We start from the raw sequence: 27,373 nt of genomic DNA, 5'->3' as shown, positions 1-27,373 counted from the left end.
CATTAAGGTAGTAATATTTTATTCTTCCCAGTTTTACTTATATATTTGGAGAGGATTGCAGAGAACAGGAATCATCTCAACCAAAGGAATGAATATTTAATAGTAAAATTTCAGCTATGTGATATCAGGACAAGACAGAGGTTTTAAAGCTGGCACCTCCATTTCCTTTTGGGGAAATTTGCTCTCCATTACACAAGCTAAGGGCTTCTATCACTTAGGAATGTCAGACATGACATATTCTCCTCTCCCACCGAAGTGTGGCAGGTGGGCACAAGGCCCCAGTACAGCCATTTGGACAACAGTTGGTGGTCCGTCATCTCAGAGGCAGCTGCATGCTGACCCTGTAGATCGTGCCTTCTGTCCCTTCAGATGTCCTTTGGTTCCTGCCCTGGCCTTCCCTGGTCCACCTTCCACTGATTCTGTGAGTCTTTTCTGCCCAAAGCCTTTTAGTTAGCCAGTCTTCCCTGTTCACAAAGAACATGGATTGGGATGCCTGGGTGGCTCAGTGATTGAGCATCTGCCTCCAGCTCAGGGTGTGATTCCGGGGTCCTGGGATTGAGTCTCACATCGGGCTCCTTGCAGGTAGCCTGCTTCTCCCCCTGCCTATGTCTCTGCCTCTCTCTGTCTCTCATGAATAAATAAATAAAGTCTTTAAAACAAAACAAAACCAGAAACAACATGGATTCCCAAGTAAACTCCACCACCACCTCAGCCCAGAGTAAGGCCAGTGGTGGCTGGGGAAGAGGACTGGCTGGCCCACTGTCAACTCCGTGCATGGGCTAGAACCTGTACACCACACTAATCACACCCATGGGCCAATGTGGCCAATGTTTCTGCAACTGGAAACAAGAGCCATTGTGGGGGAGGATCCAGAATTGGGAGACTGAAAAACAGCATCTCATCTCCCAATGGCGACAGGATGGGATCATGTGCGGTCCTGACAGTGGGAACATCCCCCACATGGCAGTCTTCCTCCCCTCTCACCATGTGCACACATTCATATACGCATGTGAACACACACACACACACACACTCAGCCAGTAAGCATCGTCCCAGTCTTCTCCAAGGAGAATCTCTCCAGGAGTGTCCAGGTGGAGCCTGGGTGGTAAACGGAGAAAAAGAGATGAAGGCATGGACCACAGTCATCTTCCTTCTCTGGTGGGACCCAGAAGGCCAGGTCCTTGCCTTCAGAGTCACATACCTTAAATTAACCAGGAGTCCCAGTGGGAAGATACCACCTCCCTCTACGTAACACCAACAGGGCCACTAAACGGGACCACCCAGGTAGCCTTAAAACCAAAACAGACCCGAGGCATCAAGGTCAAGTTGTCTCCCACCCTTCCATCCCCACTGCTACTTGCTTTCTTTTCAAGGCTGGGACCAACGGGCCTTGGCACTGATTGGTAAGGGGAGGCAGGAGAGGACGGGCCTGGCAGGTTCAGCACAGCCAGGATGCAGAGATCCACCAAGTGGAAACCATCTCCTAAAGGAGCTCCATCACCCACACCAAAGACACAGGACGGATGTAGACACGTGTGCACACACTCTCCCCAGGGCCCACCACAAGCCCAGGTAAGCACTGGGCCAAGAACAAAATATGGGGAGAAGGCACACCGGGAGTGAGGCAGAAGGCAAACTGCTTCCTAGTATGTTTATTGGAGCCTTGGCTACGTATGAATACGGATCAGAAACCCCCCTCCACAGCCCAGTCAGCCCGACGGAGGCAGAGACACAGGGAGTCAATCTCCTTTTTTTTCCCATTATAGACAACATTATTAAAAAAAATAAACTTTACAATAATACATTTTCGCTCATCTGTTGGGGGTATTATTTCGATAGTTTTGTCTCTTAAAAAAAGGAAAAAAGGGGGAACCACACTATATATGTATATGGATGTGTATATACATATATGTTGAGAAAGGAGTCGTGTTATGTACATACAGTTGGTGTTCGTCTGGGAAATGAGGAGAGAACGTGGGAAAGAGGAACGGGGAGCAGAGAGGAGGAGAGAGGCTACAGCCACCAGAGTGTGGTGCCGCCAGGCATCCCACCATGCTCTTCTCTGCCCCTCTCAGAGACCCCTTTCTCCGGGGGGCGGAGGAGAGACCCACCAAATGGACCCATAAGAAACCAGAAGAGCCAACAAAGGATCATTTCTCTTTGATTTCAAAATTCCTGCCACCAAAGAGGAAGCAGCAGCCTTGAGCTGGTGCCCAAGCTTTGCTCCCTCTGCCCAAGGGAATGAGCTCCGGAGCCCCCTGGAACCAGCCCCAGCACCCCATCGAGGCCACAGTCAGGGAACCCAGTGCCACACCCTCCACAGGCATCGCTGGGGGTTCCCAGGTCAGATGCAGACCCACACGACCCACAGACAGAGAGGGTGAAATAAACTCCATCCTTGAAGCCAAGTGGGGGTGCTGAGGTACCCAGCTGGACCCCTAGCAGCCAGCCTCCCTGCCCTGCTGCCTGACACCCTCTGCCAAGCCCCCCACAGGTCCCTGGAGTGGGTAAGCTTGAGAAGGGCAGTCACCCTGCCCCCAGTTCGCATCAACACAGCCACAAGTCCCTTGGGCTGCAGGGGTGTCATCTTGGTCTCTTACGTCAGCAGGATCCAGAGAGGAAAACACCAGGAGAAAGTGAAGGGCACGTCTAGACCCTTGGCACCCATCCTCAGCTCTGGGTTCCCCTTGCCAAGGGACCTGTGGGCCAGCTCTCAGGCTGCCCGCCTGCTTGTCTGTTTGGTTTAGAAAAATTTCTCCAGAGAAGAAACCTGGGAGGAGACAGGTTCAGAGACAAGGTGGGGAAAAAAATTTTTTTGCAAGGTGTGTGTGTGTGTCTGTGTGTGTTTCCATTTTGCCAGGCGGGTGTTCTCATCTGTGTAGTTTCCGGAAATCTCCCAACACGGTTTCCAGAGCCTACAAAGCCAGCTTCAGCATCAGGAAGGAGACAGCGGTCAAGGCAGCCGACGGTCTGGCTCTGCAGGGGCCTGAGTTAGGTTTGATCACCTTTTTACTCCCTGGGATGATATTGGTCGTGAGCTGCAGCCGCGGCGTAAGGGAAAACAGAAGCAAAGAACACAACAAAAGACAGAAAACCAAGTGAGTCAGCAGGCCCGGGATCAGACAAAGAAAAGGACTCAAGAAGTTGAGTCCTCAAGCCCCTGCCCTCCCCGTCCCCCCAAGGGACCCTGCTCTGTGCTCGCTTGCAGAGGGAGCCGGGCTTCTGTGGAGCTGAGCTGGGCCCTGGGCTCCGGGAGCCAAAGCAGCAGTGCCCAGGAAAATGGGCTGATGCTGCCAGGTGAGGACGAGGGCCTATGGACACAGAGCAGAGAGGAGGGCCATGGTACTTCCATCTCAAGAAGTCCCAGGGTCCACAAGTACCTGCTTCTCGAGAGGAGAGGAGAGGCGGGAGAAACTCTGTCCTTCCTCTTCCTAAATTTCTTTGAATCCCTCTGCTCCATAAAGCTTCCTTGCACATCTGTGTCTGAGTTCCCTCCTCCTCTAGAAGCTTACGCTTCCTTTCCTTTTTATACATATATAAATACCTACACACACACTACAGATGTGGCCAAAGAGACGCTCCTGTGTTGGGCCTCCTTCTAGGAAGGGACTGTGTCTTTTCCCATCTCACTACCTCTTCAACATGGCAAAACCAGCATAGAGCAAGTGCTCAGGACACTTGTCATAAAGAGTCAGATGGAGATGGAGATGGAGATGGCCTCTGCTCAGAGCGGCTGCTTGTGTCTCACCCAAGGAGACGGCCGAGGGTGCTGCTGGCTGCTGCCCTGGATGCTCAGCACAGTTGAGTGCCCACCCAGGTCCAGGTGGGTCAAAAGCTCAACTAGTCAGGCCCACGCAACGGGATCTAGGGGCTCCAAGTCCGAGACTCCCCTGGGAAACACCCCCCTTCTGGCCCTAGCACCCACCCCCCACTCTGCCCTTCACTCACCTCTGTGAAGCACATGCTTAACTCTTTGGAGTTATTGGCCTTCAGTCCCTGTTCCTGTGGAAGAGAAGGTGCTGGTAAGGCCAGGCCACCAGAGCCAGCTCTCTGGCCGAGCTTTGTCCTATGACTTGAATGAGATCAAATACTCCACGGCCCTGCCACCCACCACTGGCAGCATTAAACAAGCACGTGGTACATGAGAAGATGTTGGCTGAATCCCAAGCAGCAAAATAAGAACCTTGTCCCCTTCTCGCACCACCAGCACTTAGGTCCTATCTCCCCAGGGCTCCTGGAGAGGAGACTCCTAGCTCTGCCATCCCGCTTGAGGCATTATGTAGTCATAAGCCATTTGCATATCTGTCTACTATACTCGGAGCTCCTCTTGACAAGGCAGGGATCGTGGCTTCTTTTCCTTGCATTGGGCAGTGTCTGGCTCATAACATAAGCTTAGTAAATGCTTTACTAGATGCAGGAAAGGATGAATCAGTGAATGAATGTCATAGATCAGAGCAGGAATCCAAGTGCCAGCTCCAAAAAGCTCATAAGGCTTTGTCTGGGCTTGTGGGGAAGAGAACTGTAATTGATTAGTGATGTCTACCGCTGGTGCATGTTAGGAAGACATCTGGCAACGGGGGCAAGTGTTGGCCATTCCACCCTAAACAGATGTGTGACACCTGGGAGCTCAGTGGCCAAGGTGAGGAATGAGAACGGAAGGCTGGCCTGCTGATGCTTCCAGGGTTCTCTACTCTTGGCATAACCACTTGGATGCAGGACTAGGGAGTGTGCATGAGAACCGTCCTTTGTTATCATCATCATAATGATCCATGGGAATCAGCTGGGGACATGGTGTTTCTGGCTTTGAAAGGCTTGGTTCCCAAGGCACTTGTGGGGACGCTCTGGCCACAAAAGCACCGGGAAGCCCAAGAAATTATTCCTAAATCACTGCTCTTGGTCAAAAGTATCAATAATCCCTTAAACATCATACGCAATCTACCACCCAGGGCATCTGGTCAGCTAAATAAGGCCCCAGCTGTCACACAGAGGCCAGCCAAAATCTAAGTCACTACCAAAGGTGGAGATGTGACCACAGTGATGATGAACACAATAGGAATGGAACCAGGGACCTGAGCCAAGAAGATCCTGTTCAAGACTACAGTGCCAGCTAGTGACTCTGGGTGCCAAGATCCAGCCGGGCCGAGCCGCCCACCTTTGTGCCTGCAGAAGTACCCTTTGGAACCCAAGGGCTGGATTCTACGGCCTCCACCAAGTGCAGCTCCAGCCAGGGCTGTCAGAGGCCATGGTGGGACAGAGCCTGCCCACCTCACCTACCGGCTGTGCTGTCACCACTGTCTTCCATCCTAATGCCCTCCTCCTCACCACCTACCTCAGGCACCCCACCCCCACCCCTGCCTCAGGGACTCACAGCACCAGGGACATCCTGGGCCACATGGCCCAGTACCTGCTTCTCCTGGCCTTCTTTCCCATTCTCACTGATTCTAGGGGTGGCAGGTCCCTGTCCCCTCCTGTGCAACCCCTCCCCACAATGTCACGAATTACGCAACCTGTGTAGAACTAGACAGTCAGGATCAACGTCCTCACCCCCACTTCAAACAAAGCAACTGTTTTTGTTTTATATGTTGGAGTTGGGTTCAACCAACGGGGTGGAGCAGGGGAGGAGGTGAGATCTGAAGGTGGACACCCTGCAGAGCTGGCCTCTGGCTGGATTGTGCTCCTCAGAATGAGAGGACTTGACAGGTTCCTCTTAAAAGAAGAGAGGAGAGGGGGCTGATGGCAAATATTTGAGGAAAAAGGAGGGGGAGGAGGAGCAAGAGGAAAGAAGTAAGTAAGAGAGGAAGAAGAGTAGAGAGAAAAAGGAGAGGCACACCCCAGGAGCCCAGGAGCCCAGGAGCACATGGCAGGGAGGTTAGGGGTGACGGGGCAGCAGAGGGGGACAGAAGGGAGTAGGAGGCAGGGAACAGAGAGGAAGGCAGGGCACAGAGGAGGAGGAGGAGGATAGACAAGGAGAGGAAGCTGCAGAGGAGTGTCTCCATCCTCTCATCAGACCCACATTAACAGAAATGGGAGAAAGTGACATAGCTCCCTGGGCCGGCCCCAAGGCAATCCCTGACAGGTGCCAGGGACTCTGGTGAGAGAGAAGGATGGGCCTCCACAAAGATCAGGGATAGGACCCCTCCCTGCTCCCCATGCCCCATGTCACCCACTGTGTATCCATCATCCACAGCATTTACTAAGTCCTTCTGAACCAATGACGTGTCCGTCCCATAGGCCCCAGAGCCACAGCTACACACTGAATGTGTGCTGATGGCCCAGTGACATCAGGCTTCCTCTTGCTGTCCTAAAGTACCTCCTTCTGGTGCCCAGAAATCTAGCTTACAGATTTTTATCCTCACAGACCCCTCCGGCCTTGCCTTTTAAACCAAAAGGTCCTAATCCTTGGTATCCATCACCGCGGGACAATACCTGGATCCAAGGAAGAGCCCGAGAGGCCCCTGGGCTCAAGTCTTATTCATCCAGACAAGTCACATCATCTACTGTAACATACGTTTTATCATCTATAAAATAGGGATAGACCAACGTACCTCCCTGACCCACCGTGACAACTACATAAGGGAGGGCATCTGGCACAGCAAGGCTCCGCACACCCGTAAGGGTCCCTTCATTCCACAAGGTGCGAAGCTGAGCCAAGCTTAGTTTTGCACCCTAAGGCAGGGCCATGAGAAATGCAGGCAGGGCCCAGAAAGAGCCTTTGAGGGGAAAGCCAGGGCCAGCTGTAGCCTGGGGCTACTCAGACCCTGCTTGACCACCACTCAAAAAGCAAAGGGCAGAGAGCAGTCTCCGCCCCAGGTGGACAGGGCCACCTGACCTCCAGCAGACACAGAGCAGTCAGTGAAGGTCCCCCGTGGTGACCCTGAGACCCTCACCCAGTGCTGGCCACACAGAGCAGTGCGGGCCTTTGCCCACCAGATGACTTCTCTGAAAGCGGCCTACGAGCAAGGTGAGGAGAGAAGGTTCCACCACCTAATGACAAAACCATCAGGGGCTCGAATCCACCGCCTCTCTCCATCACCATTAACTTTCCCCATGGCTCTTGCAAGGGGCTCCAAAGATGAACGAGTCACAGTCTGCTCACACCCTACTGTGAGAATAAACATCTACATGGTCACCTCAGTGTCAGTTAAGAAAACAGGAGAAGAGGCCACCTCCCTCCCCAAATCCCCCCAGCTACAGGCTGCCCTCTGAGGCCCATCTCACCCAATCTTCTTGGGCTCCTATGTAGGAAGTTCAGGGGAACAGAGGTTAATTGCTCCAACTCCTGCCCCATCCCCATCCCAACCCTGAGCCTCTCCTTCCCTCAAGGCAAGCCCTGAGACTGTGGGGTTATGTATCTCAAAGGGCACAGGTCTGGGCTGCAAGGGTGGCAGGGAGCAGAGCTTTTAAGAGTAAAGCCCTCAGACATGGAGGCAGGCTCTTGGCTATACTGCAGGCTGCCTCCAGAAGTTTAGAAGGAGCAAGTGGCCCTAGGGACCTCACCCGGGAAAGGGGCACAGACACAGAAGAAGGAAAATGGCAGCAAAGGCGAAGTTCATCCTTCTAGAAATTTCTCCCAGGGGGGTTCTTGCCCAGACAGTTGGAAGGAATTATTATCTTCCTCTTCTTCCCTGCCCACATCTGTCCCTACTCCCAAATCTAGGTCTGGCTGTCCCAGGACCTTGCCCATGTGGCTTGGGTCCCAGGGGCCAAGCTCAGCGTTGCATCTGTGGGAACACTGCGTCCTCTGCTTCTGGTCCCAGCCCCAGCTCCAAATCTCAATGTCCTTGGCCGCCTCCCTCCTGACAGGCCCGCCTGGTAACTCACTCCTCATCCCCTCCATTCCTCGCCATCCCCTCATCCAGCCCTCCTATCTTGCCTACCTATGACTGTCAACTATGGCAGAGAGCACAGAGGTCTGCAAGGGCATCTCCCTTGCCAACCAATCTCTATCTGTCATCAGAATCTTCCCAAATTGCAGCACCCATCTTCCCATCACCACACTCCCCGGTCAAAGGCCTTTGGTGGCCCCTCCACACTCCCCACTTCAGCCTGCTAATCGGATTGTATTCCCACCCATCCTCCCCATGGCAGTACCCTGCGTTCTCACCCAACCCAGAGCCTGCTGTTTCTCTAGACCAGGGGGCAGGCAAACACTTTCTACAAAGGGCCTGGTTAGTAAGGATTTTAGGCAACTCTGCCTGTAGCGCATGGATAATATGTAAACAATGGGGCGTGGTTGTGTTCCAATAAAACTTGATTTATCCCAACAGGTAGCAGGCCAGATGTGGCCAGCAGGTTCCCTACCAGACCTGTTCTGTGCTATGCTGACTGTGTGCCCTTGCTCCTACTTGCCCGTCACCCACACCCTCACCCACTCCACTCCATTCCACATCGCCACCTACTCAGCCTTCCCTGTTCTTCCAGGCCTAGCAGCGGGGTTAACTCTGCACAAGAGTCCTCTGCTTCCACTCCCATCCAAAGCAGCCGTCCAACCCCTGGATCCCACATCACTTTATCGGTTTTCCCAGTGTGCCTATGGCTTCCCCCCTCAATTATCTGGCATGCATCCTGTCCATCCTACCTGCATGGGACCAAGGTATGGGCCTAGTGAGCTGGTCAGCCTCAGAGCTTGGAACAGAGTAACATGGAGTGAGGACTTATGTTGAATAAAGCCACTAAAGAACAAATGAATGAACACTACAAGGGGGCCAAGACCAAGGGAAGAAAAGAGGGAATGTATTCAAATCTTTCGAAGCTTGGAAATGAGCCATATTTATAAATCAGGACTATACAACCCACTGAAAGGCCTCTCAGCACCCCAATCTGATGCCCACGGGCTTGTGCACTAGGTAAGAGATCCAGCCAGACAGCAGGCAGGATGAGGAGGAGACAAGAGCATCCGCAGGCTGCCAGGCCTACTGCAGGTGTGTGGTGAGGGGGGCTTGCGTTAACCCCTCCAAATACATTTCAAATTCCCCCAGATGTGATGGGAAGTCCAAGGATAAGAGCAAAATTAGCTGGTAGAGACAAAAAGAGCAACGGAGACTGTGTTGCCAGGGCCCTGCAGCCCTGGGAAAGGCGAGACTCCAGTTGATCTGATGGGTCCCTGCAAACTGGCCCAGAAAAAACCACCGGGAATGCCAAGGACGCTGGAAACAAACCACGACCAGAGGAAGCAAGAACCAGCTGCCAGTCTCCCAGCCTCCACAGCCACTGCACCACCCTGGTCCAGTCCTCATCATGTGACAGAAGGTGGGGCCTGGACCCAATTTTCATGGATCCTCCACAGAAACACTGCTTCACCTACCCACCCTCATGGCAGGCACACAGGCAGCATCTACGAGAAGGACATAAGCCGAGCAGAGTGGCCCACAAGCAAGAAAGCACACAAGGCCTGTTCTAGAATGGAGAGAGCAGGATGTTCCAATGAACTGGGGACTCTGGGTTCTTCCCCCCAACATCTCTGAAGCACCTACTCAATGCCACACACTGAGCCCTGGGGTACACAGAGCAACTAAGAGGGGGGAGACAGCCCCTATCCTTGGGGATGCTCAGCTGGGAGAGCAAGAAGAACACATCATGATGGGGGCTCAAGGGAGGCGAAGCAGGAGCAGAGCCAGGGGAACACTCTGGAAGGTGAATCCAAGTAGGATCTGCCATGCAGAGAGAAGAAAGATGGGCACTTCACTCCAAGGAGCTGACGGGTGCACGGGCCAGCAACTTGCTCACCGCCGTCCTCGGGTCTACACCTGGGGAGGGGCTGACTGCACTTCAGAAACAAAGGGCCCTGGAGGAGAGTCCACGGCTGACCTGCTGCCTCCAGATCAGGGAGGGAATTCACACAGGGGGGTGTGTGTGCACATACACACAGGCAAGGCCAGAGGGACAGGGAGAGACCATTTTGCAGATCTTGCCATGAATTCTCCAAGTTCCAGAGAGTTCCAGGCAGGCAGGGCTGCCTGGAGTGGGGGCCCAGCCAGGAATGGAAGCCTATGAGGGCAGGACTCAAAACAGCATTGAGGATGCCCAGACACAGGGCCAACTCGGGGGTCTCCTAGCTCCTGGCTCCTCTGTGGACACCCATGTTTTTGCTCAGCAGCCCCATGATGTAGACAAGAGTTCTTCGGGTTGCAGAGCCTGCCCCCCATCGTGGGAAAGCCCTCTGGGGTGGAAGATCCATCGCCCCGCAGAAGAAACTGTCCAGGAGCTGGCGGCCGGGGGCTCTGGACAAGTAACTGTCCTCGCCGAGCTTCCATCCTTTGGGGTTTGAGAACGAGATCTCAGAAGGCCCTCTGGTCCTGATGTCCAATCACTTATGTGGGGTCCCCAACTGGCTGCCATTTCTGGGTCAGTGAAGGGGGTCCCTGAGGCTTCCCCGAGGACCTGGGCCTTTTGAGGGGCAGGACAGAAATCAGTCAAGTCTTTTAGTCCCCTTGACCCCACCCGGGCCTCAGCCTCCTGTCTCTGCCCTCACACAGGGCCCTCCGTCTGTAGCTATGGGTGGCTGTCACTCCCAAAGCCCCCACAAAGGCCACCATGGAGCCCTTCCAAGCCTGCAGAGCTGAAGGAGAGGGTATGAGCTGGGGAGGGGGCAAATCACCCACACCAGCCTCCAGCTGGACTCTGCACTCCCAGCACCTGGCACGGAGGAGGCGGTGCTCACTAAAGACCGTGATGAAAACAGAAGCAAGGGGGGCCCTTCCCCTTTGGATTCAGTGAGAAGGAACCAGGAGTGACATTCAGCGCCCCCCCCCCCCCGCCCCACCAAGGGCCTGCATCTCCTCCTTTGCTCCTGAGATGGCCATTCTCAGCTGTGCTGCCCCGAGTGGCTCCTAGACTGTGAGTGGGTGGTCACTGAGGTCAGGCGCGGGGAGCCCCCTGCCAGCCCAGCACCCCGACATTCGTAACACCTAACACACACGGAGCACCACTCGGCTTGCAGGCACTTTCCCATACATCAGCTCACTCACAGATCGTGTTAACTCCACTGGAATCAAACCAAGTGTAAGACAAGCCCCCAGATGGTGAGTCTGCAGAAAAACCAGGCTGAGGCTAAAAGAAACCAGGCAACAGTTTAGCAGACCGCTGAGGGAAACTAGGGGAAAGGAAGGAATCAGAGCCATCAGGCACTGAGTGGGCCGCAGTGAGGCAAGAGGCGGTGGCCTTGAACTCGTCCACACCCACGGTGAGTCATATAAGGGTCTGGGAAAGGTCGGCAGCTACCTGCTAAATCAGCATCCCCCCCTCCCCACTACTGAGTAAGCTGGGCCTCAAGGGACTCAGGGAGGCGGTGGGTGGGGGGAGGTGCCCACGGACATGGGGGCCGTGCCAGTGCATGGTCACCTGACAGGTGGCACAGCCCCGACCGGCGAGCTGCCTGCCACTCTAGCATGAAATTGAGCTGGCAATCGTGCAGCAGGCCCCCGAGCCCCCACCGGCAGTCACTCAAGCATGGCTAGTGTAATTAGGAGCTGCCCAAGGGTGACACCAGCATCTCAGCCCAGACCTGGAGGGGTGACCTAATGGAGGGGAGCATGGCATGGAAGGGTCCACGCAGAGTCTGACGTGAGGGTACTCGGAGGTCAGCTGTTCCGGCACAAAGGAGCCTGCCAGGACGGAAGGGAGAGCAGCTTCCCAACCAGGACGGGCACCCCCACCGGCTCTTCCAGTATGACAGGTCCAGGGGACCTGAACGCTTCCCTGAGGCCCCGTCCCTGATCTAGTTCTCCTCACACTGGGGTTTGTTCCAGCTTTATGGAGGTTATAATTGACCATTAAAATCGTATATATTTAAAGTGTACAATCTGATGACCCAATGTACGTATACACGTCTTGTGAAATGCTCACAAGCCAATCAACGTATCCATCACTTCCCATCTTTACCATTTTCTGCTTTTTTCCCCCCCTTTTTGTGGTAAGGACACCTAAGGTTTACCCTCTCAGCATATTTCAAGCACAGAGCACAACAATGTCAGCTATAGTCACACGGCTGTACACTGGTCCTCCAGAAGGGCCTTGTCCAGAGTGACTGAAACATTGTGGAGAACGTGCACTGGGGGTGCCGTGAGCGGCTACCGCACTCAGACCTGGTCTTCACTGCCCCCCTCCACACACACAGCCAGGCCTTGTTCTCCTCGCCCATTCTCCTTAGGTTGTGCCCCCCCATGAAAGGTACTTCAGAGCCCCCCAACCTTCTTGGTAACTCCAGGGCCACCCCCACTCTACCCCACACCCTCAATCTCACTGATCCCCTTGCTCTGCTCTGATATTCGGCATGAGGTCCTATTTCACACTTCGCTCTAGGGGTGGGTGGGTGTATGCGTGAGAGAAAGTGTGTGTGTGTATGTGTGTGTGACACAGAGAACGTATATATGTAAGTTGAGTGTATGAGAATGCACATGTGTGCGTGAGAGAAAGAGTGTATTATGTGAAGAGTGCATGAGTAAGAGTGTGTGGGTGTGTTGTGTGTGTTACGTAAGAGTAGTATAGGTGTGAGAGTGTGTGTGTGTGTGTGTGTGTGTGCATGTGCGTGTGCGTGTGTGTGTGTGTGTTCTAACTAGAGCCAAGAATCTGCTGTAGCCAATGGCATGATGGCCTGAGGGCAGCTCAGCAGAGAAAGGCTGAGTGGAGAGCCCTGACCACAGTCCATGCCCGATGCTTCTTGAATGTTTGATCCTGGGAAGGACCATAAGGACCTCAAAACCCAGGACTGTGTCAGTTTTATTCATCAAGATCTCCCTTGCACACCCCACAGTAGTCCTGGCACACAACGCAACATAACACATGCTGGATGGATAGATGGATGGACAGATGGACAAACAAATGAACATCATGGGTTCTGGAGTCTGACGTAGGTTTGTAATCTTATTCTATCACCAGCCTGCTGTGTGACCTTGGGTAGCCTCCCTAACCCTCCTGGACCATTTTCCTATGCGTAGAACAAGAAGACCAACACTTTACCGTGTGAAAATTCGATGCAGTAGGTAGACAGTCACTGGCATATACCTGGTAATTAGCAGATGGCTAGTAATGGTACCCCTTACATTTCTCTGGTGCCCCATGGCATCTAACACAATCCTCTGAGAGGACGGGTGCTTCGTACCTGTAAGGTGAATGCCCAGGGTACGAAGGCACAAAAAAACTAACCCCCAACAGCTCCTCCCTGCCTCTTGGATCCCGATCCAAAGGAAGGACCTTGCGTGCGCCATCCCTGACCTAATCTCCCATACTCGCCTGGGGTGTCGTGGTGCTTCTCTAGACCCTCAGCCCACCCCCAACTCCTTTTCCCCGGCTGCAGAGACACATCCCCTCACCTGGACAGATGTGCAGGTGGTGATGACGCTGGTCCCCAAGCTGGTGCTATCACTGAGGTCATCTGGCAAAGAAGGTGTTTTCTCCACCCGAGGGGCTTGCGTGGCCTGGAATGAGGGGCTCTTGGGGGACAGGTTCACATCTGTGCCATTGCCAAAGGCCTGGATGGCATTCCCTGTGAGGGGAGAGAGCAGGTGGTCACAGAGAAACCAGGGGCTGCCTCCATCACGTCTGCCCCTCACATCCCGATACCGCCTTCTCTGTATCAACCTAGAGCTGAGGACGGGGTGTGGCTTGTCCAAACTCAACTTCTCTGCAGCTCCTTCCAGATGCTACTGACAGCTCACACGTAGAGAAGAAAACAGCAAGAGGGAGGTTGGAAAAGAAACCATAATAGAAAGAAATGTGGAAGAGAAAGGGAAGAGGGGACATGCACGTGGAGAGCCGGGAGGGGGCAGCAGGGCAGGCCCAGGGCGGCGGGTGCTGGTGTCTCCAGGGCATCCCGTGCTGCAGACCACTCCCCCTCCAGAGGCTTCCTCCACACCGACGACCCCCCCACCCCTCCCACACGCCCTCCAGCACAGGTGCCAGGCCCCCCCGCCCCCGGCATTCCAAGAGCCCCAGACTTAGCTCTTCTCCTGGGGTGGCCTCACCCACTCCCACACCATTAGCACCAATGCACTAAGGATGAAATAATGGGACCTCTTGAACAAAACTGTCCTCAAGACTTGGCGCTGGAACCAAGTGCCTAGAGAAACCTCCACTCCAAGTCCTAGACGTATCTCCAGGTCATCACATCTACGTCCCAACTAGGCATGGCTCCGTTCCGTTGCATCACTGCTTTCTGGCCATGTTTCCAGTCTTGAAGGGGGTCATCTCTCCCCACCCAGGTCCCCCACTATGCTTCTCTAACTGCCCACTTGCCACCAGTTAAGCCCGCCTCCTAAAGATCTGTCCACCCCCTCCCTCTTCTCCCCTCCCCACCGCTGCTCAGTTCAGTCACACCATCCTCTCCATGACCAGCTTCTCCGCCCCCTGAGCAGACTTCTGTCGGGCCACCTGTCAGACCCACATCCCCACCCCTCCACAGCAGAACCAGAGAGCGGGCCTTCTGCAATGCAGGTCCGCCCACAATGCCACCTGCCGACACTCCTTCAGTGGCCCACATCCACCACCAGCAGGACCGTAAGATCCTAACATCCTCAGGACTGCGAGGTCCTTCGGGAGGAGGACTCTCCGTCCCTGTCCAGGTAACTCCAGGCATCCTCACGCCCTATAGCAAGACTAGGTAGTCTACAGTTCCTACAAGCACCTCTGCCCGGGTGGGCTGGCATGCCCTCCCTGCCTCATCAGCTGACAGACGCCCACTGTCCCTCAATGGGCCAGGGTGTGAGAAGCTTTCAGGGCCTTCTCCAGGCTGACAGGAGAGCCCTGCGCAGACCTCCACCCTAGCATCATTCACCCCGTACTATGATCGCAGCAACCCCCTGACAGTGTCCCTCCATCAGACCACGAACTTCTCAATGACAGGCACTGTCGCTCATCTCTCTGAATCCCCAGTGCTATAAAGAAAGGGAGGGTGGATGGAAGGAAGACAGGACACAGGGAAGGAGGGAGGCGATTTTCAAGTGGGTGGAAGGCAAGAGCATCAGACTGAGCAGATCAAGGCAGGCAGGATTTGTGGCTCAGCTCTCTCTGTAGCCTTTTGAATAGCAGTCTGATGACTTGAAAAGAAAGTCACCAATTCTAAAGGGGAATGGATCCTTAAAGGGACAGGTGACAGCTGGAACCTGGCTGAAGCTGTCAGGGCAACAGGCCAGAAAATTTTGACCTTGCCCTGACATAGGTTCAAGGTCTCCAGTGGTAAACTGAGGCTGGCCTACTGACCATTCAGTAGCATGAGTCTCCAAGAACACAAAACCCAAGGTCTCTGCAGGTTGCTGGGGAAGCCCCATAGATGCCATGGGACCTCCCGATGTGGGGCCCCTGTGGGATGTGAGGATCTCGGGGAGGGACTGGCGGGACTTACGGAGGCACGGGTTCTCGGTGAAGTCCCTGAGGAACTTCTCACACTCCTCCTCCATGTTGCCACTCCCACGACAACTGCACCAAGGGGACACCACGATGCCAGTGGGGCTGGAGTCCACGTAGTTGGGTGTCATATCAAACCCTGGGCAGGGGGAAGGCAAAGGAGAAGGAACAGTAAGGCCTTCTCTCTGGAAGAGAAGCAGCTTGGGAACACCCCCTCCCTCCCAACTGCCCCCTCACATACATCCCAACTCACAAAGTCTGAGCATTACTATCCCAGCAACCAGGGGATAGTGACCACATGGGACAGAAGGACACGGACACCGAGGACAGAGCCAGACAGCAGAGGAGATATCGGGGGCCACCACCCTGCCCCCTGCTTCCTGGAGCGTGGGCCTTTGCTCTGCCAGCAAGCAGAGCGTGTGCTCTAGAGCCAGGGAGACAGAGGTTCACATCCAGCATTTAGACCCCAGTGCCAACATTTACTAGCAAGGTGAACCTGTGCGAGTTCCTTGGCCTCTCTAAGCCTCAGTGTCCCGATCTGTAGAATGGAGATACCAACCCCTCCCTAGGAAGCACTGTTGTGAGAATTAAGACAGTCCACGTCTACCGCTCAGGGCAGTGCCTGGAATGTCCAAACCATACAATAAATCTTACTTTCTCATTTCAAAAGCTTTATAAGGCTCCCAGGGCCCTGCTCTCCCCACGATAAAGGCCTGGCCTCTCCTCTGGCTTCTCTGAAGAGAGGAGTGAGCTCAGACTGTCCACCCTCTGGCCCCGAGCCAGGCCCCCTACCCACAGCCAGGTGCCACTGTGGGCACAGGTGCGCGGGGGCGGCTTACCAATCATGCCAGCGTAGGAGCCCAGACACGCCTGGTAATTGTCGGCAGGGCAGCTGGTGAGCGTCTGGTAGGAGGCACGACAATTGGCATGGAAGTCTGCCAGTCGGGACCTAGTGTCAGGAGAAGACCCAACAGAGAGAACGGTTTAGTCTGGCGGCCTTCCCACCTTTTCTGAGGCAGAGCAGCTCCTCCCCACAGGTTCCCAGGCCGGGAGGAAGCTAGGAAGATGGAGAGGAGGAAAAGGAGAGTCCTCAAGCCTTTGGGGGCTTCATGCGGGGAGCTCCTTGACGGCAGGACTTCCTGGAGGACCAGGGACACAGCTGAGGCATGGCAGGCTGTGAATGGATCTGGAGTCTGAGGAACACAGAAAGAATCTGGGGTGGGTTTGCCAAGAATGCCTGGGACCAAGGCAGGAAAGTGGGCTCTGCTCTCTGCTTGGCCCCGCTCCTGGGTGACCTTGCCCAAGGCCTTCAACACATCACTCTACCTGCCTGAAAAATGTGTACAATAATCCCTGTCCCAGCCACCTCCCAGGATCCACTGAGGGCCACAGGAGCCAGCCCCCAGGCAGCTAAACAAAGAGTCCCCCTACCAGGAGACACCTGAGGGCTTTCTTGACTGGCCTTTTCTGGATTGGGTCAGAGCAAAGGACCCCCACCCCGGCTGTCGTCCCTCCACTTCCTCCTCTGTCCCATAAGGGCAGAGTCTGCTGTTTCTTCCCCTGGTGACATCACCCCTTCCCCTCTGTTGGCACCCATGATACTACTTCATAACTACCTGGGCACCTCTCTCCTCGACCCTGAGCCACATCAAGGTCAAGGATGCTCTGTGACCCGGGTCTGTCTCCAGTACCTGATGTGGAAGGTCACATGGAACCCCAGGCACCCAAGTCTAACCTGTCCCAGCACCCAGACTCCCATTGGCCTGGGCTGGGGGTGGCCAGCTCACCTCCCCCCACCCCTCATCATCACCTCCTGTAGTGAGTGCCCTTTGCCATGGGGTCGTCATGTATCATACCATTTGTGTCTCACAGCAGCTCCAAGCAGCGAGGAGGGTCTTATTCACTGGTATTTCCCCAATGATGGGCACACAGTAGGCCCTCAACCAATACATGGTCAGTGAGAAGACTGTGGTAGCTACCGGAAGGGCCAGAACCCAGCCCTTGACTCCCTGCCCCTACTCTCTCCATGTCACAAGGTACCTCACGAAGCCATCCCAAAGGCTGCCCCAAATCCAGCTCCCCCAGTCCTCCAGAGGAGCTCTGTCCCACTTGACAAAGGAGACAAAGGTAGAGAGAGTCAAGAGGTTGAGAGGAGGCAGCTGTGTGTGTCCCACCTCGGGACACATTCTGGGGGGATGGGGGGGATGTGGTTTGGGGCAAAGGAAGCTCTCTGGAGGAATTCAACCCCAGTAATGCCTCCTGTGTCCCCAGACCCTGCAGCCCACAGAGGGTTGGGAGACTGAAGAAGATGAGCACCACAAACTATGTGGCAGGGGACTGAGGTTCTCACTTCAGTTGTGCCCCTAATTCACTGGGCGACTCAAGCTCTTACTTTTCAGGGACTCGGGTTCCTTATTTATCAAATGAGTAGAAAGTGCTCTTTGTAAAAGGCATTTTCACAGTCTGGGCAGATGAAAAGTTCCGGAGTGGGATGGTGGTGCTGGCTGCATGACAATGCAAATGGACCTAATGCCACTGAGCTGCACGCTCAAAAACGGTTAAAATGGTAAGTTTTACGCAATGCATAATTTACCACAATAAAAAATGATTTAAGAAGAGATACTTGCACATTCATCTGTCTTTCGTTCAATCCTCACACTGAGATCCGAACTCTTTGAGCTGTGACAAGCAGTCAACGTTACGGTCCCACATTACAGAGCAGGAAGCAGACACTCAGAGAAGCTAAATAACTTGCCCAAGGTCACAGAGCTCCTGAGCAGCAGAGCCAGGGCTCTGGTCCGGAACTAACGACGGGGTGGAAGCTCTCTCTGGCAGGTCTCACTGCTCTGGAGCAAAGGCCCTGGAAGGGTCCTTCCAGAGCCAACATTCAGCATCCCCGAGGAAAGGAAATCTGCAGTTGTCTTGGAGGCAAGCAACACAAAAGCTCCAGGCACGGGCTGTGGGCTGAATTGAGTCCTGACTCCCAGTGTCCATGATAGGACCTGACTTCAGAATGAGCTCCTTGCAGATGTGACCAGCAGGAAGTCAGAGTGGATTAGGGTGGGCCCTCAAGGCCCTCAAACCGATGACTGCTGTCCTTATAAAAAGGGGGAAAGACATCACGAGGACACATGTGAAGACGGAGAGAGAGACTGGAGTGACGCATCTACAAGCCCAAGAAGGCCGAGGATTGCAGGCAACACCAGCAGCTATGAGACAGGCATGAAACAGGTTCTTTCTTCAAGTTCATCCTTGAAGCCTTCAAAGGGAGCACAGCCCTGTGGACACCTTGATTTTAGACTACTGGCCTCCAGAACTGTGAGAATAAAATTCTCTTCCAAGTCTCCCAGCTGGTGGGACTTTGTTTCAGCGGCCACAAGAAACTCATCCAGCCCCTCCAGAGACTTCACTGTTCGTTTTGGCCAACTGCCTCCCTCTAGAAGGAGCCAAGGGCACAAGGTCAGGCCCAGCACTAAGGAGCACTGCAGATGGGCAGCACACAACCAGAACGGAGCTCCTGCACGCTGTGAGCAAGGAAGCTGCTAGATAACAAGCAAAGCCCCTTGTTTCCATCTCCTCCCCATCAAAGAGGCCTCCAAGTCATCTCTTAGCCAAAATACAGGAGAGCATTCCTATGCCATTTGATCACCCGAAGGCCTGACCCCCTCCTAGTACCTCCCCAAGACCCACCTGCACGAAGCACTTTCTGGCCACCCCAGCTGTGTGGATCTCTCCCGCCCCTGTACTCCAGCTACACAAAAAGTCTGGACCATGCAGTTTCATACTTAATTGTATAGAGACTTACTGCTACTGCTCCATTTGGCCTCTCCAACTGAAACGTGTGTTCCCACAGTGGCAGACTTTACCAACTTCATCCTTCCTCTAAACACAGATTGAGCCCCTGCCATGTGACTGACAGACTAAGGATGGGAAGGATACCCTTGCATTGCAAGTCACTGCAATGTCAGATAGGAAATCCCAGCTAACAGGGTCAGGGTAGAGTGTCCCCCAGGCCAGGATCCAGGGCCTGATGAGAGGTCAGTGTTGGCTCACCCTCCTGCAGCACCACAGGGCCCACTGCAGCAGATGAGGGGGGAGCCTCCCAGGCAACTCCACTCCCCGCGGGGCACATGGGGCCTCCTCCCCTTCTGCAAGGTAAGTTCTCCATTCACTGGCACTAGGAACCTTGAGGATCTTGCCTGGCCCCAAAACGTCACTGGACCCCACAGGCTAGAGAAGGCACAAAGCATGAGCAAGGAGAATGTGACTGTCCACAAAGAGAGATAAGGCCATTGGACAAAAGAGAGAAAAGGAAGCTGGGACCTGGACGGTGACGGTGATAGAGCTCCAAGTGAGGGCGGGGGGGGAAGGGCAGATCCAGCTGCTGGGAAAGGAGAGAGTATCTGTCCCATGGCCATTCTCTCTCACTCACCGGCTGTGTGACCTTAGGCAGGCCTGTCATGTCTCTGAGCTTGGTGGCCCCAATTAGCAAACTGGGTGAGCCGTGCCTGCCTATCCTCCTCGCAGGGATTTGTATGCTAGCTGGGGCACTGGCAGAAGGCGTCACCTTCTCTTCCTTCTCTATCTGGACACCTCGTCCCCAGCACTGTGCCTGCCAAGCACCGGCAAGTACAAGCAAGAAACAGCTTTTCCTGTGTCCAGAAGGAAAAATACCTGTTCAACCTGCTAAGGTGGGTCTGCATCCCATACAAGGCAACACAGGAGAGATGGCCCCCTCACCCTGTCCCTCGTCCCAATTGTGCAATGGCCTCCCTGCCACACTGTTACTCTCCACATCACTCTGAGGACACAGGAGGAGGAGCACAGGCCCTCGAAGCCAGGCCACATACACAAGGCTCCCTTGCCAGAGCCCTCGAAGGCCGTGGCCTACTTCCTATTAAGCAGACTCACTGGCTCCATTCAGAGCAAGAGAAGAGAGGAGCAGGCCCAGCAGTGGGGCAGGTAAGGGAAGGGCCATGGCTAGGCCTTACATTCCACCGTTTCTCCATTCTCAGCGTCAAAGTGGCCTTGGCAAGAGGAGAGCCAAATGGGGCCAGTCCTGGGGATGCTGCATCCAAGTCTCCAGAAGGCCTCTGATTGCTCAGATTCTCTCTGCCCCTCAAGACAGGCTGATGTCCATGGTACTGGCTCCCTCTGTCAGCATCGGAGACCAAGTGATGTCAACTTCCATCAAGCTGGCAACATCCTGGACTCCAACCACCATGCAAACCAGCCACATAAGCACTCCCTACCCGGCCCTGGGAGGTGCATTCTCCAAGGCAAATGTTATCCTTTTCATAATGCGTGGCGAGCCAGCTGGGGCCCTCTGCTGCTCTTCCCTGCAGATACCATGAGGTCAGCTCTCCAGACGCTGTTCTCACTGCTAGGAACAGACTTTTTCCTTGGCCCATCCCCATCACTTTACAAATTTCTGCCTTTAAGAACCCCCATAAGCAGGCTGGCATAAAAGAAAGTATAAGAGAAAGAGAGACAGACAAAGAAAAGCAGAGAGAGCCAGCAAGAGAACCAATATGAACACAAGCCAAGTCCATCCCAGAGAGACCAAGTGAAGACTGCCAAATGAGCTCAGGGGCAGCAGGTGGCTCTGTCCGAAAAACACAAACCCTCTTTGGGCTGGTTTCACCAGCAGCTGTAGCCTATTCAATCACAGGGAAGTGGCAGGAGAGGCACAGAGAGACACTTGACCCCCACTCTGATGAAACAGTTGCCAGATGAAATACAGGATGTCTATTTAATTTGAATTTCAGGTCAACAATAAATTTTTTAGTGTAAGTATATCCCATGCAATATCTGGGACATACTAATGTTAAGCTAAATGTAACCAATACTAGTACTACGCAGGTTTTCACTCTTCATCTGGAATTCAAATTTCAGTGGGTATCCCAAATTTTTATTTGTTAGATTTGGCAACCCTATTTGACAGGCAGATGTGCTCCTGCAGAGGGAAAAAGAGGCAAGGCTGGACATGCAAAGATCAACAAGAAGAAATCACCCAGACTAGAGAGGTGGGGTAGACCTATAGATCAGTGATTCTCAAAGTATAGTCCACAGAGCAACAGCAATAGCATAAACTGGGAACTCAGAACAGCAAATTTTCGGGATGCCTGGGTGACTCAGTGACTGAGCATCTGCCTTTGGCTCTGGTCGTGATCCCAGGATCCTGGGATCAAGTCCCGCATCGGGCTCCATACAGGGAGCCTGCTTCTCCCTCTGCCTATGTCTCTGCCTCTCTCTCCCTCTCTCTCTCTCCCTGTGTAATTAATTAATTAATTAATCTATGTATCTATGTATCTATCTTAAAAAAGAAAACCTGCAAATTCTCCAGGCCCACCCCAGACATACAAGATGGAGACAGACATTCTAGACATCCTAGAGGGAGAGTCCAGCAATCTGTGCTTTAACAACCCCTCCAGGTGATTGTGAGGCACACTGAAGTTTGGGGACGTGGCAATCTGCACAGGCTGCAGAGCTGGGCTTCTGGGGGGCCCTTCAGACCCCACTCCCTGGTCTGATCTCAGCTTTGACTATCCCCACCTAGCCAGGGAAGAAAGTGATGCTTTGGACCATGGCCTGAGAAGGCTCGTGGTCATGAGGCAAAGAGTGCTCGTGTTTATACACATACCCACATACACTCACCTATCCCCACACAGCCATACATCTACACGATACATGCCTTTCAGTTCTGTGCTTTGGTCTTAGCCAAGAGAAAATATAGGCACCATATCACCCTTGATCCAAATTATAAATACCTTCCCAAACACAGAGAGTTTCTCAAATCTGTCTACCCTAAAATAATACAAGGAGAATTGCTCCACAGAATCCCAAAGCATCCCAATGCCAGCCAGTATGTGGCTTTATGGTTTGAAGTTCTTGTCAGTTTCCCAAAGTTCCCATTTATCAGATCATACCTGTTATGCTGCTGCCACAGAAACCAACAGGTTTCTATTGGTCTTAGAAGTGGGGAAGGAGAAAAAGAAGCTAATATTTATTGAGAATCTATTATGTGCCAAAAACTGTTACCTCATTTAGTTTTCTGAACAATCCTACAAAGTAGACTTATTCCCCAGCAAGGACACAGCAGCTCTGAGAGGTAGGCCGCACAACTATATACCCTACAGCCAGCACACCAAGACCAGGCACCTGCTAACAAGGACACGGTCTTTTCTCGGCTCTGTTGTTACGATCCACCACTGCTGAGGATGATTCCAGAGGCAGCCACCAGCACTGCCTCATGCAAACGAACAGGGCACCTGAATATTTCATAGAGGGGAAAAGGGGCTCCCAAGAAGTGCAAATTACTTATGATAGACCTCATAGACAATTTATGGGAATGCAAGAAAATGGCTTTAATAGATCCAAGTGCCTCTGGAATGGTTTTCTGAGGTGCCTCCAGCAGTGCAGAGCTTGGTTAAGTGGGTTCACAATTATGTGACATTGAGAAAGGGGAAAATGGATTTCACCCATGTGGCTGCTTTCTGACACCTCCAGAGCTCACCATGGACAGCCTGATCCTCTGTCCTTTCCTCTTCTCCAGGACACTGCCACCACTTATTCATGAACTCAAGTACCAGCCTGGCTTCCTGCCCTTCTGTTTATTCTTCAAGTGTGTAGTGAATATTTATTCTATCTGCCCAGAATAGCAACTCCCCTGGGGATGGACTGAGGGAAGGGACTTCCTCCTCCAGCCAGGTAGTTCTAGGAAAGGCTGTCAACCATGGTACTCTACCCTCCTGGGCCAAAAGTGGACACATGACCTGGGCTGGGTCAGCCATACATCTCTGTCCCTGGCCCACACTGACTAGTAGTTTAGGGAGAAGAAAGTAACACAAGCTAGGCTAGACACGGTCCTTCCCTGAGGTTTTCCTAATGGAGCCAGCAAGGAAGGAGACATTCTTTTCTCTCTGGTTATGAGACACCATAGATGTGAGCCCAGATAAATCAGGACCACAGTTATAGCCTCTTGGTCACAATAAGAATAAACATGAAGCTACCGTGCAGAGAGAAACAGAACGAGAGACAAGGAGAGACAGGCCTATTTGTATCTGAGTCCTGGAATATACTCCTGCCCTTTCTATGTTTTATTGGAAGCCAATAAATTCCTTTCTAATTTTCCTAAGGTAGTTGGGGCTCTGATAGTTAAAGGAGAAAATTCTTAACTAACGTTTAGCTTTACTCTCTGATTTTATCGGATCTTCTCTGCCCAAGTTCAAAGCAATCAAAAAAAGGCATATGCTGAAGAGGTCACAGATCAAAAACCAAACCCCAAAAGGTCTGATAACCCATGTGAAAAAGCCAGCGTTGCAGGAGCACCTTAGTAAGAGCAACTTAGGAAACAGATGCTAACAAAATTCACAAAGGGAGATGGACCTGGCCTTGGATTCCTTCCTCTGCTTAACTAGAGGGGAATGGCTCAGACAGATGAGCCACGGAAAGCTGCATTGCTATTAAAAATGACAAGGATGTGGATTGTGCCAACATATGAAAATTCAAACATGAGATCACGTGAAGGGATTAAAAATCAGGAGACAATACAGTCTGTGCACTCTGGCTGCAAACAGGAAAAAACGGCAAATATATAAACCAACGAGATCCAGAAGTAAATTTCAAAGATACTAATAGAATACAGTCTTCACTTCGTTCTCTTTTAATAAAGTTTCTTTAAGATTGTAATTATTTCTTCAAGTTTAATTGAATGAGGCCTCATGAATCCTGAGCTATGATAAACAATGATTTTTCTAAGCCTTTGTTTAGAGAATGTGTTACTGGTTCCAGGAGCATCAGCAAATTTCACTGTCCCTCTGTCCCAAGACAAAGAGAGAAAAGCTACCACCTCAGGGAACCGGCTCCTTACTCCAGAGCAGCTCCAATACCTAGGAGCTTACAGGTCGAAGACAGGTGCCAAGCTGGGAAACTTAGACCAGGCCCTTCTGGACATGAACACGACCCCAGCACAAGCTGCCACAAGTGGAAATGTTTGCTGTCCTCCCACAGGAGGTCCTGAATTCTGCGAGAGCCCCTCTCCCCTCCACCCAGCCAGAAGCACACTCAGCTGGAAGGTCCAATTTCTGACATCTTGTCTGCTGACTGGGTCTGAGGCTTGGCTTTAGCTACTCACTAGCTGTGTAACCTTGAATAGGTCATTAAACCTCTCCAGGCTTCCATTTCTTCACCTGGAAAATTGAAGTAGTAACAGTATTTATGTCATATGGTCATGGCAAGGACGGAATGAGATGTCCAACGAGCAAGGGTATGTGAGTTCTTGGACAATGTCTGGCGTGTAGCAGATGCCCCAGCCATACTCACTGCACTATTGTTGAGATCACAAGACCCCACTATCCACTCCTGAGCATGGAACATAGTGTAGAAGGCATGAGCCCTTTCCCTTCAGGCCCAGCCACATAACATCTCTGATCTATTAACAAGCATCTCCTGCATTTGTACAGTGTCACACGAAGTACTTCTACTAACATCCCCACATTTTACTCTGACAACAATTATCTGAAACTGGCATTATTACCTCTGCTTTACAGATAAGGAAACAAAGACCTAGAGAGGTTAATTAACTCAGTTACTATCTCAGAAGCAAAGCCAGAAGACTGAGCTTCAAATATTTGCTCCGAAGCCAATGGGTTTTCCCTTCTGCTATGCAGCCGGCCCCCCTCTCCTTCTCCCAGCATTCTGAAGCCACAGAACGAGGGAGGTTTATTTCTCTCTGGTGTCACCCAAGGGAATCATTGGCATGTCACCTTGCTCCTTGGCCCCCACCCCCTGCCATCCAGCCTAGAGATCGCACAGCATCCCCTTCTCCCCTCCAGGTGAGCCATGAGGGCATCCACAAGAAATGGCCTGGAGAGTTCTGTGGTTGGAGCCGCCACACCTCCAACTGACCAGAAGAAATCAATTAGTCTCAGTCCACCATGAAGAGACAGCTACACCAACCACAGTGGCCAACCAAGGCTGCTTTGGGAGAGGATCAGCAGGGTCTGGATGGACCTCCCACCCAGGGCCCAGACATGGGAGCCAAGACCATATCCTTCTTCCCAAGACCACCACTGGCCTCTAAACACACAAGCAGAAGGGCAGATACCCTTTTCTCCATTTTTTCCCCAATCCCTTCACCTATGTTCCAAACCTATTATTATCCAGTAAGAAGAGAAAAGAATTAAACATATGCATCATTTGATTTTAATTGAAGGACTGTTCTATTTCATTGAACTGCTAAGTAAGCTGAACAAGAGATTGTGTTTACATAAGCAAACCCCGAGTCACTATAGACTTGCTGTCACATTAAGTCAATACTTATGAAGGCTCTCTATTTAATTATTCAGTGAGGATTGACTTATTATTGTGTTAAGAGTGTGGTTAGCCTTGAGCTAGGTAGCCAGCCAGCTGAAAGATTTCTTTCAACTTTCTCTGAATGCTGATATGGTTCTCGTTGGTGGTATGAGGTTACGTTTCTTCCATCTCTCTCTCTTCCCACCACCGCCCTCCCTCCTACTCCAGAGCAAAAAGCTCCAGGTCCATCTCCCTCCAGTTGGGGGTAGCAGGGGATCCTGCAATGCCAGGGAGCAGGCAAGGTCCCAGTTCCCAGTGGCCAGCCACTCACATGGTCTTCCTAACCACAGGAATCAGTCCTGAGACACTGACACCTGAAGTCCCATTAGCTCACTTCCTCTCTTCTCTGTTCTAGCAGCTCCAACCTTTCTTCTTCCCCTTCCTGACAATGAGGACCTCCTACTCAAAGACCCAGATCCCTCCCCATCTTTGTTATTCTCAGCATTTCCTCTCCAAAAAATGTGTTTCTCAGCCTTTGCAATCCATTCAAACCCTATTATTCCATGGCATATTGTTATATTCAGATAGATTCTTACATCAAATAACATTTCCTGAAACATAACATATGAGAAAAATCCACTATTTCCTTTTTAGGATGCTTCACCTAAACTTCAGAGCCACAGAAGAGGCAGGACAGCTTCATGACTAAGAGCAAAATGACCCTCAAACTCCAACTCTGCAAATTACAAGGGGCACAATCTTGGGCAAGCACTCTCCCTTCTGTGAGCCTCCCAACCCATTAAAAAAAAAAAAGTCTAGTAGTTTCTGAGAAGGTAACCAAGATTCCCATCTAATACCTACAGCTGTGCCCTGCATGCTAGCCTTGGCTTTTATGAAGGGTCCATTCTGACCCGAACGACTACAGACCCACTCATGACCCAGGTTTCTTCAGCCCATCATGTACCACCCTGATCCCCACCCATAATCCGGACTCCACTAATGTCTATCATCTCATCTCTCCTCACACTCCTCTCTCCCACCCAAGCCTTGCAGCAATATCAAAGAGCACACATTCCCCAACCATGATGTTTCATGGATCTTTATCCTATGGAGCTTCTTTTACCAGGAATGCCATCCCCCAACCATGTCCTCCTTAAACCTCTAAGCCCAGTTCAGGTGCCAGCTCTTCCAGAACACTTTCTGTCAATGTTCTGCTCCAACTCCAAACATGTTTCACAAACTCCAATTACTTCGTTTGCACCATCAAGTATATCATAATGTATACATTTCATATCTGTTTCTCCCATTAAACTATGAGTTCTTTCAGAACAGAAACAGGCAGAGGGAGAAGCAGGCTTCATGCACCGGGAGCCCGAGGTGGGACTCGATCCCGGGTCTCCAGGATCGCGCCCTGGGCCAAAGGCAGGCGCCAAACCACTGCGCTACCCAGGGATCCCAGAACAGAAACAATCTTATTCATGTTTGAATCTTCAATGCCCAGAGTAGTACCTGACACCAAATGGTGACTCAACAGCCACTGGATGGAAGGAGGAAGGGAAGGAGGGAGGAAAATATGGATGGATGGATGGATGGATGGACAGACGGATGGATGGATGGATGGTTAGGTGGACAGATGGATGGTTAGATGGGTGGGTGAGTGGATGAATGGGTAAGTTGGTGGATGGATGGATGGATGGATGGATGGATGAGACTACTGTGGAGGACTTGAAGACTTTCC

At 52.4% G+C, this 27,373-nt stretch overlaps 1 protein-coding gene across 4 annotated transcripts in view; it reads right to left on the bottom strand.

The window, feature by feature from the left end:
- Positions 1-1,620: 1,620 nt before the first annotated feature.
- Positions 1,621-27,373, bottom strand: part of GFRA2 (GDNF family receptor alpha 2) — an 85,100-nt gene continuing 59,347 nt past the window's right edge. For all 4 annotated transcript variants that reach the window (XM_077868937.1, XM_077868939.1, XM_077868940.1 and 1 more), the window contains 5 exons: positions 16,179-16,288; positions 15,338-15,478; positions 13,311-13,483; positions 3,949-4,002; positions 1,621-3,038 (listed from right to left, as the gene is read on the bottom strand). In XM_077868937.1, the coding sequence (XP_077725063.1) occupies positions 2,916-3,038; positions 3,949-4,002; positions 13,311-13,483; positions 15,338-15,478; positions 16,179-16,288 (601 nt within the window). In that variant the 3' untranslated portion in view covers positions 1,621-2,915. The remainder of the gene's footprint in view (positions 3,039-3,948; positions 4,003-13,310; positions 13,484-15,337; positions 15,479-16,178; positions 16,289-27,373) is intronic.

The sequence above is a fragment of the Canis aureus genome, chromosome 24 (genome assembly GCF_053574225.1).
Source record: "Canis aureus isolate CA01 chromosome 24, VMU_Caureus_v.1.0, whole genome shotgun sequence".
NCBI lineage: Eukaryota > Metazoa > Chordata > Mammalia > Carnivora > Canidae > Canis > Canis aureus.
This window is presented reverse-complemented; position numbering and strand designations above follow the sequence as displayed.